Source organism: Sarcophilus harrisii, chromosome 4, assembly GCF_902635505.1.
Source record: "Sarcophilus harrisii chromosome 4, mSarHar1.11, whole genome shotgun sequence".
In the NCBI taxonomy this organism is placed as follows: domain Eukaryota; kingdom Metazoa; phylum Chordata; class Mammalia; order Dasyuromorphia; family Dasyuridae; genus Sarcophilus; species Sarcophilus harrisii.
Window position 1 is genome coordinate 337,481,085 of NC_045429.1, and position 13,660 is coordinate 337,494,744.

The window sequence follows — 13,660 nt, forward strand, 5'->3', positions numbered from 1 at the left end:
CCCTTCTCACCACACACAATAAAGCAACATATATCTCCCACCCTAACGAAAATAAAAAGCCTGAAGAAAAATTAAAAGTAAAGCGAGGGAGAAAGAGAGAAAGTAATAGAGAATGCTTTGATCTATATTCAAACTTGATCAGTTTTTTCACTGTGTACGGTTAGAATTTTTCATCATAACTCCTTCAGAGTAGGTATGGATGATTGTACTTCTAAGAATAACAAACTCATTTACAGCTGGTCATCCCAGAATATTGCTATTACTTTGTATACAGTATGTTTCACTTTGTTCATGGAGGACTTTACAGGATTGTTTTTTTTCCCTGCTCATCATTTTCCAGAGAACAGTAACATTCCATCAGAGAAACTTCGAAGTTTTCTTTTTTAACAATTACTATTGCTAATTGTATTTTCCCTCGTTTATTCTCTCTCTCTCCTTTCATCCTGTCCCTCCTTCAAAAGTGTTTTTCTACTGACTACTCGCTCCCCCAATATGCCTGCACTTTTATCACCTTCTCCCCATTCCCTTATCCCATTCCTCTCCTATTTTTCTGCAGGGTAAGATAGATTTCTATACCCCTATTGTGTATGTATGTAAGTTTCCTATTTGAGCTAGTTCTGATGACAGTAAGGTTCACTCATTCCTCTTCCCATCTCCCTCTTCCCCTCCATTGTAAAAGCTTTTTCTTTCCAAGAACAGGATTAGAACTCAGGTTCTTCTGAATCCAGGACCACTGCTCTATCTCCTGTGTCATCTAGCTACTCCTACAACTTTTTATTTTTAGATTGTTAGACCCTATCAGAGCTCATTTCTTTCCCATAAAGAGACATTGGAGCAGGACTTCTATAGAGGATTCACACTACACAGAGTATAGTGATGAATAATTAATGGATGGTTGTCTAATATATGTTAAATATGAGTAATAAGGGGATACAGAAAGAAAAAAATAGTAACTGACATTGGAGTAATGTTAAGGGGAACATTTAGGGCTTGTTAATTGGGGAAGATTTTCTCTATGGATGATGTTCACAGTAGGAGAAAAGTACAGTGGGAAATATCTAGATTAATTGGGGAAGTGTAGCAGCTGTTTGGGGTTGACAATCCATAGACAGTGATTAATTCTTACCCGTTACTTTTGCCACCTCTAGGCTTTGGATGATGCCAACAAGGGCATCATTGAAGAACTGAGAGCAACTCGAGGTTCTGAGACTGTTAAAGAGAAGAAAGACAAAGGTGGGAGTCCCTGGAAGTCTAAGGAAAGCTTTTGGGGTCAGAGGAAGTGAGGAAAAGAGGAAAGAAGATTTTATTTCTGGCCCCTGAGCGATTCTTTTATGTTCCCTTTCCCCAAAGAGGTGGTTTGTTGCTGTGCTCTCCCCCTCTGCTTTCTCTTCTGTTTGGCCTAGACCAATCTTATGGTGGTTAGGCCAGCCACAACTCCTAAGCCTTAGGCTTCATTTCAGGTCAGCAACCTCAGGTGTTTTCTTCTGTTCCATCTGGGGCTAGTAGAATAGCCAGGGAGACCACCTCAGACTCCTCCCTGCATGGTCTTTTTTCAGAGCATAGAGTTGTAGAATCAGAGCCATAAGGGACCTCAGAGATAACCTGGTTCAATGTCTTCATTTTCTAGGAGAGGACACTGAGGTTGGAGAGGTTTGGGCTCATAGGTAATAAGGGAAGGGTCAATATATAAATTCAGGACTCCAAAAACCAGCTCTTACCAGGAAGCTGTCATGTATTCAAAGTGCTTTGTAACCGAAAAGCATCACATTCTTTATGTCTGCCATGTCCTTGGCAGGCTCCATCCATCATCGCATCTGCCGGTCGATGGAGGAGATAGATTCTTGTAGAATGAGAAAGATGCAGGACAATATGACAGAGGGCTGCAATGAAATCTGTTCTATGAGTAATGAACAGGCCAGGACTGTAGAGTATAGTGTAATAGGCTTGAAGGTTAAAACAACCTCCTGTCCCCGGACAAGGAGAGTAGTCCCTGGGCATTCTCTTGGCCTGCCTTCTGTCCCTACCAAATTATGGCTAATGGGGGAAGGGCAGAGGTGGCATTCATATATCCTCAAGAACAGAGTCAGGTCTTGGAATATATGACCCCAGCCTGAGTGTCACTATTCTTTCAAGAATTTTTATTTATGCTTACTCTGTACCATGAGATTATGAATAGTTTGAAGAAAACTTGGCAGTATCCAAAAAACATTCAAGGATGATTGTGGAAAAATACTACAAAGAGAAGGAAAATGGAAGGATATGGAAAAAACATTTCAATAACGTTTTCACCCCAAAAGACCGTAGAATCATCATATCTGGACTTATCATGATAGTCCCTTAGATGCCTTCATGACACTAAAGGGAGAACAAAGACAACTGAGTCAGATCAAGGACAGTATACATAGAAAAGATCTATGCTGAAGGTAATACTTGTGAAGTTATTGAAAGACAACATACAAGATATCTGAAAGAATGGGAAGATACCAAAAGTATGGGGAAAAACTCAGACTTTTATTAATACAAAAAAATTTGACTTGAGAAATCAATAACTATTGGCCTTTATTTCTACTCTTCCCTATATTTTTTTTTGGGGGGGAGGGGAAGGCAGCATTTCAGATAGGTAAAGAATTGGTTTCAAAACCAGAAATACCTGGATTCAAGTGCCACATCCTATCTTGTCTCCTTAACATTTTTATGATTCATAGAAAAACAAGATTTTTACAAGCATTATTCAATTAAATGGAAGATACGGTCAACATAAGTTCTTATTGTACTGTTTTCCATATATCAAGATCATTAAGGAGTCCTTGAAAGATGGAACAACAGAAATAATCTTGTTCAATGACCCTCTACTAGTAAACATCAGGAAAGGCATAAAAATATGAAAATGCCACGATGACGCAGATAGTCTAGAGTTGAGGTTTTCTTGAGGAAGATTCCCTGATTGATTCCCTGAGAATGGTGAGGCCCTCCAGATGCCCCTGTTTTCAGATAATAACATTGGGTTGATGGCATCAAACCTCATTGTTGGTGGAGTTGTGAACGAATTCAACCATTCTGGAGAGCAATCTAGAACTATGCCCCAAAAATATCCCAAAGAGATACTAAAGAAGGGAAAGGGACTTACATGATTACATGATTGATCCAGCAGTGTTACTACTGGACTTATATCCCAAAGAGATACTAAAGAAGGGAAAGGGACCTGTACATGCCAAAACGTTTGCGGCAGCCCTGTTTGTAGTGGTTAGAAACTGGAAAATGAATGGATGCCCATCAATTGGAGAATGGTTGGGTAAATTGTGGTATATGAATGTTATGGAATATTATTGTTCTGTAAGAAATGACCAGCAGGACGAATACAGAGAGGCTTGGAGAGACTTACATGATTACATGATTGATCCAGCAGTGTTACTACTGGACTTATATCCCAAAGAGATACTAAAGAAGGGAAAGGGACCTGTACATGCCAAAACGTTTGCGGCAGCCCTGTTTGTAGTGGTTAGAAACTGGAAAATGAATGGATGCCCATCAATTGGAGAATGGTTGGGTAAATTGTGGTATATGAATGTTATGGAATATTATTGTTCTGTAAGAAATGACCAGCAGGACGAATACAGAGAGGCTTGGAGAGACTTACATGAACTGATGCTGAGATAAATGAGCAGAACCAGGAGATAGTTATATACTTCAACAACAATACTGTATGAGAATGTATTCTGATGGAAGTGGATTTCTTTGACAAAGAGATCATCTAACTCAGTTTCAATTGATCAATGATGGACAGAAGCAGCTACACCCAAAGAAAGAACACTGGGAAATGAATGTAAACTGTTTGCATTTTGGTTTTTCTTCCCGGGTTATTTTTACCTTCTGAATCCAATTCTTCCTGTGCAACAAGAGAACTGTTCGGTTTTGCACACATACATTGTATCTAAGATCTACTGTAACATATTTAACATGTGTAAGACTGCTTGCCATCTGGGGGAAGGGGTGGAGGAACGGAAGGGAAAAGTCAGAACAGAAGTGAGTGCAAGAGATAATGTTGTAAAAAATTACCCTGGCATGGGTTCTGTCAATAAAAAGTTAATAAAAAAAAAAAAAGACTATGTGCCAGGCATTGTGCAAGGCTCTGGGGATACAAAAACAAAAGTGAAACAATCCCTGACCTCAAGTTGTTTATATTCTACTTGGGAAAATATAATAGTCATACATACATAAAATATATACGTAATAAAGGCTGAGTAATTTAGAGTGTGTGTGGATCATTAACAATGGAGAGGATCAGGATAAGCCTTAAGCACCTGAGCTGGTCCTTGAAGGAATGGAGACTAGAGGTGTGCATGGAGAGGAGGGGCCCAAGATGGGAGGTGCAGTCTTATACATGGTGAGCAGCAAGAAGACCAGAGTGGCTGGAACACAGAATGTACAAAGAGAGAATTTGGAAAAGTTAGCTGGAGCCAGACTAGAAAGTCCTTCAACTGCCAAAAGAGCCATGGGAGCTTCTTGAGTGAGGGAGTGACATGGTTCGACCTGTTATTTAAGAATATCACTAATAAGCAGGACCAGGAGATCATTATATACTTCAACAACAATACTATATGATGACCAGTTCTGATCAACCTGGCCATCCTCAGCAACGAGATCAACCAAATCATTTCCAATGGAGCAGTAATGAACTGAACCAGCTACGCCCAGAGAAAGAACTCTGGGAGATGACTAAAAACCATTACATTGAATTCCCAATCCCTATATTTATGCCCACCTGCATTTTTGATTTCCTTCACAAGCTAATTGTACAATATTTCAGAGTCTGATTCTTTTTGTACAGCAAAATAACGTTTTGGTCATGTATACTTATTGTGTATCTAATTTATATTTTAATATATTTAACATCTACTGGTCATCCTGCCACCTGGGGGAGTGGGTCGGGGGTAAGAGGTGAAAAATTGGAACAAGAGGTTTGGCAATTGTTAATGCTGTAAAGTTACCCATGCACATAACCTGTAAATAAAAGGCTATTAAAAAAAAAAAAGAATATCACTAGCAGCTGAGTGAAAGAGAGAGGAAAGACTGGAAGCAGGGAGGTCAATTAGGTGGGCCACTGCAGCAGTCCATCCAAGCGGTACCAAGGACTTGAACTAGAGTAGAGGCTGTGGGACAAATGTGAGAGATATTATAGAATAGAATTGCGACTTGGCAACTGACGAGATGTGAGAGCTCCGAGGTTGTGAAGCTGGATGATGATGATAACAGTTTTTACAAAGTGTTTACCATATGTTTTCTCATTGGATCTTTACAACTATCTTGTGGGGTAAATGCTATTATTGTCCCAATTTTGTAGATGAGGAAACAGAAATAGCCAGAGGTGATCTCTTGCCCAGGTTCACACATTTAATAAGTGTCTGAGATTTGACTGAAACTGATTTTTGTAATCTAGCACTGCCATGAGGACACTTATTTGGATGCCTTCTGATGTCATTGGAATATGATGTGATTGGAAGATGATCTATCTGATGGGGAGAGTGGTGATGTCCTCAATAGATTAGGGAAGTTAGGGAGAAAATATGTATTGAGTTTTGGACCTAAGTTTCAGATGCCAGTAGGACAGCCAGCTAAGGCTGTCTAATAGTCATTTGGCAATGTTCTCTTCTGCAAAACTGTCACAGAGTGTGGTACTACAGGTCTGTGAAGATGTGGGTCAGCCAGAACCTGATGTTATTTCCTCCCACTATTCTGGCAAATAAGTATAAGGAACAGACAGGTCATTGTGTTTGTCTTGTCACAAGGGAATCAAAGATGCTGCCTAGATATTTACTGTCTAATTGGGAACAAGTAGCTTCTTTGCCAAAGTGCCTGAAACCAGAGGATCCCCCACCACTTCTCTCCTAGGAAATGCCACCATATTCTTGAAGAAATGTAGTGGACCCCCCAAAAAGGGGCTCTTGGGATTCCCTTCTTGCTGGAGAGCAGTAGGGCTACTCTGGGCAATGTTGTTGTTCTGACTGGTCCAAAGGAGAGGCAAAATGGAGGTGCTTGGATATGGACTACCCTTCCTTCTCCTAAGAGATTGGGCAAGGGTGAGGATTGAAACCATAGTTGTTATAAACCTTCAGGAGAGTTTTTTTCTTTTTTTTTAAATAACTTTTTATTGACAGAACCCATGCCAGGGTAATTTTTTTTACAACATTATCCCTTGCGCTCACTTCTGTTCCGATTTTTCCCCTCCCTCCCTCTACCCCTTCCCCCAGATGGCAAGCAGTCCTCTACATGTTAAAGAGGTTACAGTATATCTCAGGAGAGTTTTTAAAGAATTCTTGAATAAGGAGGAGTCACCTGGCTCCCACCTCTGCCAAAGAAGGGTGTCTGTTTGCACTTCCTTTTTGGGACTGAAGGTGGCGGCATGAACACATGCTTTAGTCGTCCTTGTGGCCTGGGAGCAGAGCCTCCAAGTGATCCCTACAGAGCAGGTGTCCCAGGGGAGGAACTGCCCAGAAAAAGGGGCATGGGTTTTTTGGCAAAGGAGCTCTGGGGACCGACTCCCTTCTAGGCTGGCAACTCGCATTCTACCTGAGGCCTCTCACTCAGTCATGAGTACCTGTCCTAGGGAGTCGTCTCATTCAGGAAAGGGACAGAGCCCAGCCAGGGGCGGGAAGAACGGGAGGATTCCTAGTACTATGGAAAGAGGATGGGATTTGACGTCAAAGGTCCTGCTCTGAATAAGAGCTTTGCCATCTATGAGCACATCACTTCTCTGGGACTCATTTGTCTCATCCTTAAAATGAAAAGATTAGACTCAGTGACCCATCAGTATGTTTGTCCCAGACCTAGGGCTATGATCCTGTCCCCTCCTTCTATACTCTGCACCCCGTCCTTCCCCCACAAGCACGTAGGCATTAAGTTCTTAGACAAGTATACATGGATCTCAAAACTAGTTCTCCTAAAATCTGTTTCTGGGATTTTTCTTCTTTCTCATAAGATGCACTTCTCAGCAGGATTAACTACTGAGAACAGTACAGAGCGGTTTTCTCTGCCTGGCAGTTGAGCTTAATTAATTTTTTTCTTTTCTTTTTTTAGAGGAAATATTTGAGGATGCCGAAGTTGAGAAAAATGAAGAAAAAGAAAAGGAAGACATGGATGAATCAGAAGGAGAAAGGGGTGAGAGTGATGATCAGAAGGTAAAATCGGAAGAGGAAATACAAAAAGAAAATGAACAACAGTTTGAGGAAGTACAGGAGATGAAGAAGGAGGAAATTGAACACGATGAAGAAGAAGAGGAACAAGAAGAGGAAGAGAAGGAAGAGGAGGGGGAAGAGGAAACAGAAGGTGAAAATGCTGGATATGATTAGTAACTTCTCCATTTCTGAGTGTTAGGCTTGGAAGGAAACATTCTAGAACCTAGGGACTCACTTCTAAATGGATTGTAATTTGAAGATGAGCATTTTAAAGGAAAAGGAGGATTATGTGAAGCTGAGGTCTGCTTTTCACAGGCTAGGCTCTTCTCCTGCTCTTCATTTATTACTCTTCAAATACATATTTTCCTGCATTTCCAAACGTTTCCATACGTTTTTTCCTACTTTCATTCCCAGAAGAGACCCTAGGAATGAAATTACTAGCATTGGTTCAGGGTGTTGCCGTGCTGGTGATGACTGGTCAGTGGAGTGTTAGGACCCTCAGTATAATCAGAGAGATCCTGCCCAAAAGCCATAAGGAGAAACAGAAAACAGAAGCTGAGGGCTTAGTCCTTGAGAGTCAAACCAATTCAGCACACCAAAGTTTCTACTGCGTAAAAGGCACTGTGCTAGTCACAAGAGATGCAAATACAAACATAAAATAGCTCCCCTTTAATCTCTATTGGAGAAGATATAATATGAACCCAGAGAAATAAATCCCAAGTAATTTGAGGAGGGAAATAATGTTTAACCATGATGGTCCAAGACTTCAGAGAGTAGGTACCTGGCACCTGGGCTGAGCATTTAAGAAATAAAAGTGTCAGATGTTTGAAAGGACTCCATAAGAAGAATGTTGAACATATAATTTATTTTGATTTTAGCAAACTTATGAGTCTCCTATGCTATTCTTGTGAACATGATGGAGAGGTAGGGCTAGATGATAGCACAGTTAGCTTTGGAAATGGTTGGATGGCCAGATCCAAAGAGTTGTCACTAATAATGTCACCTTCAAAGTAGGGCTTCAGGAATCTGCAGTAGGCCAGTGCTGCCTAAAATGTTTATGAGTGATTCAGATAAAAGACATGATGGCATGCTTATCAACAGTGTAGTTTGAAGGTAAGCTTGAAGATATAGCTTGACTAGGCAGGACAGTGGGATGGATCTGATAAAGTGAAATTTAATAGAGATGACTGTAAAGACACATACTTGTATATTAAAAAAATCAACTTCACAATTGCAAGATGGAGGTAGGAATGGAGTTGAGGATGCAAAGCTAGAGAGCTATTCACTTGAATAAGATCTGGGAATGTTAGTGGTTTGCAAGTTTGAAAAAGCAAAGTGTAATGTGGTAGCCAAAAAAAATTGCATGGTTATCATACTCTGGGGCAGATCCCATTTTATTCTGCTCTTGTCATCAGACATTGGGAGAACTATGTTCAGTTCTGGGGACCATAGTTTAGGAAGGACACTAATAAGCCACAGAGTAGCTAGAGCGGAGCAATAAAGATGACGAGGAGCCTGAGGTCATGTCAAGGGAGGATTAGTTGAAGAAAATGAAGATGTTTAGTGTGAAGAGAAGACTTGCAGGTATTTAAGAGATTGGCTTAGACATTATTTGATCCCAGAGGGGAGACATAGGAGCAATGGATAAAAGTTGGAAAGAACTGAATTTAAGCTTGAGATGATGAAAGACTGCCTAAAAATCAGAATGATACAAAAGAAGAATGGGGCTTCCTCAAGATATAGTAGGTTTCCCCCTTGCTGGAGGTCTTCAGGCAAATGCTAAAGGGTTACTTTTGGAGTATGTTGTAGAAGGAATTCTAGATCACATAAAGCTTGGATTCTGGTCTCAGTGTCTCCTAAAAGCAATGGATAACCTGAAAATTTTTGAGCATGGGGGACATGGACTTGTTCCTTGGGGAAATAATTTTGGCAGCTGTGTGAGGGATGAATCAGAGAAGGGGAGAGGCTGGAGACAAGGAAACAGATTGGAAGCTTGTGATAAGGAATTTCTAAAAAAAAATTGTGGCTTTGTGTTTACAGAAAGAGGCGTGTATGGATGATATGTTGACAAGATTTGGAAAGTGACTGGGTATAAATAATAAGGGAAAGGAAAGAATCAAGGATGATTCTAAGGCTGTGAACCTGGGTAACTAGGAGGATGGCACTACCCTCACAGCAATTGGACATTTTAGAGGAGAAACAGGTTTTGAACAGAGGGCAATGAGCTCTGCATTGGACGTGCTGAATTTGAAATGTTGATGGGATATTCAGATAAAGATGTCCAGCAAGTATTTGGAGACATTAGACCTGCAGTTCAGAAGAGAGGGCTGTATGTATCTGAGAGACGACTATAGAAATGATAAAATTTTTCGTGTAATTGAGATCACAGAGAATGCAGAGAGGACTCAAGATGGAGCCTTGGGGAACACTCATGCTATAGGGATAGGAAGTGGATGATCCAGAAAGCAAAATGGAAATAAGAACAGCTAGATAAGAGAAGAGCAATGTTCCAGGAGCCACAGGAAGATAGAATATCCAGAGATGGTGGTAGTGTCAAAAGCTTCAAGGAGGAAAAAAAAAAAAAGACTAAAAATGTCCCTGTGAGCCTAGCACCCCTTGCCTTGGTCACCAAAATAATAATAATAATTGTATTACTACTCAATGAGGCTAATTCTCTCCAGTTGTGCCCCTGATTTCTTTCCCTCTGGCCTCCTCCATGACTCTTGCTCCAGCCATTGATTTAGCTCCTTTCCACTGAATCAGTTCCATCTACTTACAAGCACTGTTTTTCCTAGTCCTCCAATCCTATCCCCCAACAAAACAACCAAACAAACAAAAAACCAAAAAAACCCCATCAACTTAAAAAACAAACCAACAAACCTTTTTTTAACCTAAGGCTTAACCTGGAGTCAGTGAATTTATATCAGTAACTATACCCACATCATTATGTACACATAAATCTATATATGTATACATACATATAGTATATATACATATATATAACTTTCTGTGTAACTGATTTCCCTATTTAATCCTATGTTTATGTTTAAAAGCATGGAGCTTTAGATTTCACCAGCCTGCCAAAGGGTCCTTGGCACAAAAATGGTTGAGAACTCCTCTTTTGACCCTTCTAGCCCATTCATTTTCCATCCTGTCTCTCACTTCCTTTTTTTTTATTGTAGCAAGTTTATTTTTAATACACATTGCTTTATGAATCATGTTGGGAGAGAAAAATCAGAGCAAATCTCACTTCTTTTACACAGCTAAAGTTTTGCACCCCATACTATACCACTTCCTCCATCACTTGCCATCTGGCCCCAGAATTCATTCCCCTCATCAGTACCCAGATGAAGGTACTCTCCCACCTATTGGTAAGCAACATGTGACTAGAGTGTAACAGGGATGATGGCTCTTCCCTCCTCCCTTCCTTGACCCCTGCCCTTTAAGTTTTGCCTAATGCTTTTAATATGTGATCTTATTTTATCTTCCTGACAACCATGTGAGATGTGCTATTATTGCCATTTTCTTTTTTACAGATGTAGAAACCGAGGCAGACACAGATTAAGTAACTTGCCCAAGATTACACAGCCAGTAAGTGTCCGAAGAAGGACTGGAACAAGCTCCTCCTTGTACCATGTGGCTCCCTCTCTTTGTTCTCCCAGCGCTGCTGGGCTCCCTCCTCTGCTGGCTCGACATCCTTTTCCAGGCTGCTTTATGTGGGGGTCCCTTAGGAGTCTGACCTCAGCTCAGGATCATTGGTTTTAAAACTGAGACATTAGAGACAGTCTAATCCAAACCTTCCTTTTATAAATAAGAAAATGGTCCTCTTCTCTCTTTAATTTGGGGATTTTCTTCAGAGCCAAATCAGCTACCACCCTTATTCCTTTTATTCAGTTCAAGAGTTAAATACTTGTTTAAGGGACTCTTCTAAGTGCTAAGGATACAAAGTAAAAAAAACAAAAAACATTCCTATTCTTAGTGAGCTGACCCAAAAATGTGAACACAAATAAATGGATGCAGAGTAATTTCAGATGGGTAGAAGGTACCAGGGAGCTCAGGAAAAGGCCTCAGATAGGTGGTGGTAACTGTACTCAGCTTTAAAAGGGGGCCTGGGTTCCAAGGGGCAGAGTGAGGAGGCTGTGGATGCTAGGCAAGGGAGAACGTCTTTCCAAAAGTTTAGAGAGCAGCTAGCATGAAGGAGAGCTGGAATGAGTCAGACAAAGATTGTAATGAACTTTATATGCTGAGCATTTTATCTCTAAGGCAAGAGGAAGCCGTAGGAAGTTCTTTACAGCCCTCTAACTGTAGGAATAATTTGACAGCTGTGTGGAGAATGGGTTAGAGGAGGGAGGGACTTAGAGCAGAGTCACCCAGTCACCCATCTAATAGCATCAGTTAGGAAGTGATCCAAGGGAGGGGCCTGAACCACAGTGGTGGCCATGGCAATAAAGATGATGGACCCAAAAGGTACCACGTGACTGACTGAATATAGGACGTGAGGGCAAGATAAGAGTCAAGGATGACTCAGATTGTAATTTTGAGTAAATGGAAGAATGGAGATATTCTTGGCAAAAATAGAGAAGTTAGGAGGCCAGATGGATTTGGGGGAATGATAATTCTATTTTGGATGTGGGATCAAAGTTTGTCTATAACTTGTTTTTCCTTCTGGCTTCACTCTTTGTAGATGACACCTGTGTTTATAACTTTGGGATTATCTGTGAGATTCTTCTCCTTGATCATACCCCATTGTAGTGGGATTGGTTGGAGCATTTCCCATAGAGCTGAACATGGTGGGATTTTATTCCCTGGGGAGGGATATAGACTGTGGCCCCTGGTTAAAGATCATGAAGGACCAGAAGCTCTTGATTGGGTTCTTGGTCCCTGTGAAAGACTGGGAGAAAAGGAGGAAGATTGTACCATTCAAAATAGCTGACTGAGCCAGGAACAGCTGCTTCCTCTGTTGGCAATAAGGACCAAGGAGGGATTTGATTGTTTCTGTTCTCTTCTTTTGGGATACAGTCCACATTAATACTGTCTTGAACTTCTAACAAGGGAAGGAAAGATCCTCTCCTCCCTACTCTTTTCTCCCTTCCCCAACAGTGACAGCATGAATATGGGGATTCAAGAACTTATAACCTAGGCAAGCCTGAACCTGAGCCCCAAAACCCTGGTTCTCTTCCATCTTGTTTCTTTCCTTGAGTTTTGATCATCAGATAGTGATGCTGAGAAATAAACATTTCTGGCCCCAACAGTTGCTTCCTAAGTTCAAGTACCTGAGTCGTTTACCCAGAGATTGCTTTTTGCATCTACATCTTCAGAGAAGACCGTCCCCAGGAGGAGGACAGAGCTGAGAGGGCTGAGAAAGCTTAAGCTCTGCCTCTCTGGGGCCGCCTCCTTGGAGAAGGTTGCGGTTGCAAGTACCACCTCCCCTTGGGCAACTAGCACTTTGACTTTGAATTGGCACCACCCCAGCTGTTTCTGTAACTCAAATATTCCATGGGCCGCAGTTCCCACTCTTTGTTCAGGCCATACTCTATGCCAGAAAGGTCCAGATTTCACTTGTTGGATTCCTAAGCATTTTTTAAAAGCCCAACTCAAATGCCGCCTCTTAATGAAGCTTTCCTAGATACCATTCTTCTATAGGGACCTTTTATTTCCCACATCACAGCGTTTTTATAACTCGTTATACCGTAATACTATGCATTATATCTGTCTAATCTCCCTATATATAAGGCTGTAAGCTCTGTGAGGGCAGGGTTCCCTTTTATTTGAACTTTGTATTACTCTCAGAATAGCACTAACTTAATGTTTGTTTAAAGAAGGAATAAATGGATCTTCACAATTGAGTTCGGAATGCATCTTAAGCGGGAGAATGGGGAACCGGATCCGGGAACCCGGCTTGGGGGGGAGGGGTATGCTTATGAAAGCCCGGAGCGCTAGTTTTGTCAGGGTCACACAGATAACCTGCTTTCACCTTTTTTTTTTTTTTTTTTTTTTTACCGGTGAAGCCTTTGGATCCCTTCTCAGCATAACGTCACTGCATAAAATAAAATCCTAGAATTACAAAGGAAACCGATCTTCTTGTAATAAGTATTCAAACGTTTTCTCTAGGACCTCCAGCATAAGGGCTCCCCTCCCTGCATCCCCTGCATCCCCAGCATCCCCTGCATCCCCAGCATCCCCTGCATCCCCAGCATCCCCAGCATCCCCTGCATCCTCAGCATCCTCTGCATCCCCTGCATCCCCTGCATCCCCTGCATCCCCTGCATCCCCTGCATCCCCAGCATCCCCTGCATCCCCAGCATCCCCTGCATCCCCTGCATCCCCAGCATCCCTAGCCCGGCCAGGTGCTTGGACTTCCCTGCAGGTCCGTTGTTTGGCAGCGATTTTTGACTGCTTCTCTATTTTATGCGTTAATTATTAAAAGCAAAAGAAGTGCTAGGCCTGGAGGCACCTGCTCCACCCCAACGCAGCGGCTCCGGGGAGCC

At 41.6% G+C, this 13,660-nt stretch overlaps 1 protein-coding gene across 5 annotated transcripts in view; it reads left to right on the forward strand.

The window, feature by feature from the left end:
- TTC25 (tetratricopeptide repeat domain 25) overlaps window positions 1-13,018 on the forward strand; it is an 88,980-nt gene extending 75,962 nt beyond the window's left edge. For 4 of the 5 annotated variants that reach the window (XM_031966278.1, XM_031966279.1, XM_031966280.1 and 1 more), the window contains 3 exons: window positions 1,149-1,233; window positions 7,075-7,323; window positions 10,709-13,018. In XM_031966278.1, coding sequence (XP_031822138.1) covers window positions 1,149-1,233; window positions 7,075-7,323; window positions 10,709-10,737 — 363 coding nt within the window. In that variant the 3' untranslated portion in view covers window positions 10,738-13,018. Of the gene's footprint in view, window positions 1-1,148; window positions 1,234-1,565; window positions 1,568-1,979; window positions 3,058-7,074; window positions 7,324-10,708 lie in introns of those variants that run through there. The other variant, XM_031966281.1, reaches the window with a different exon arrangement.
- The last annotated feature ends 642 nt before the right edge of the window (window positions 13,019-13,660 follow it).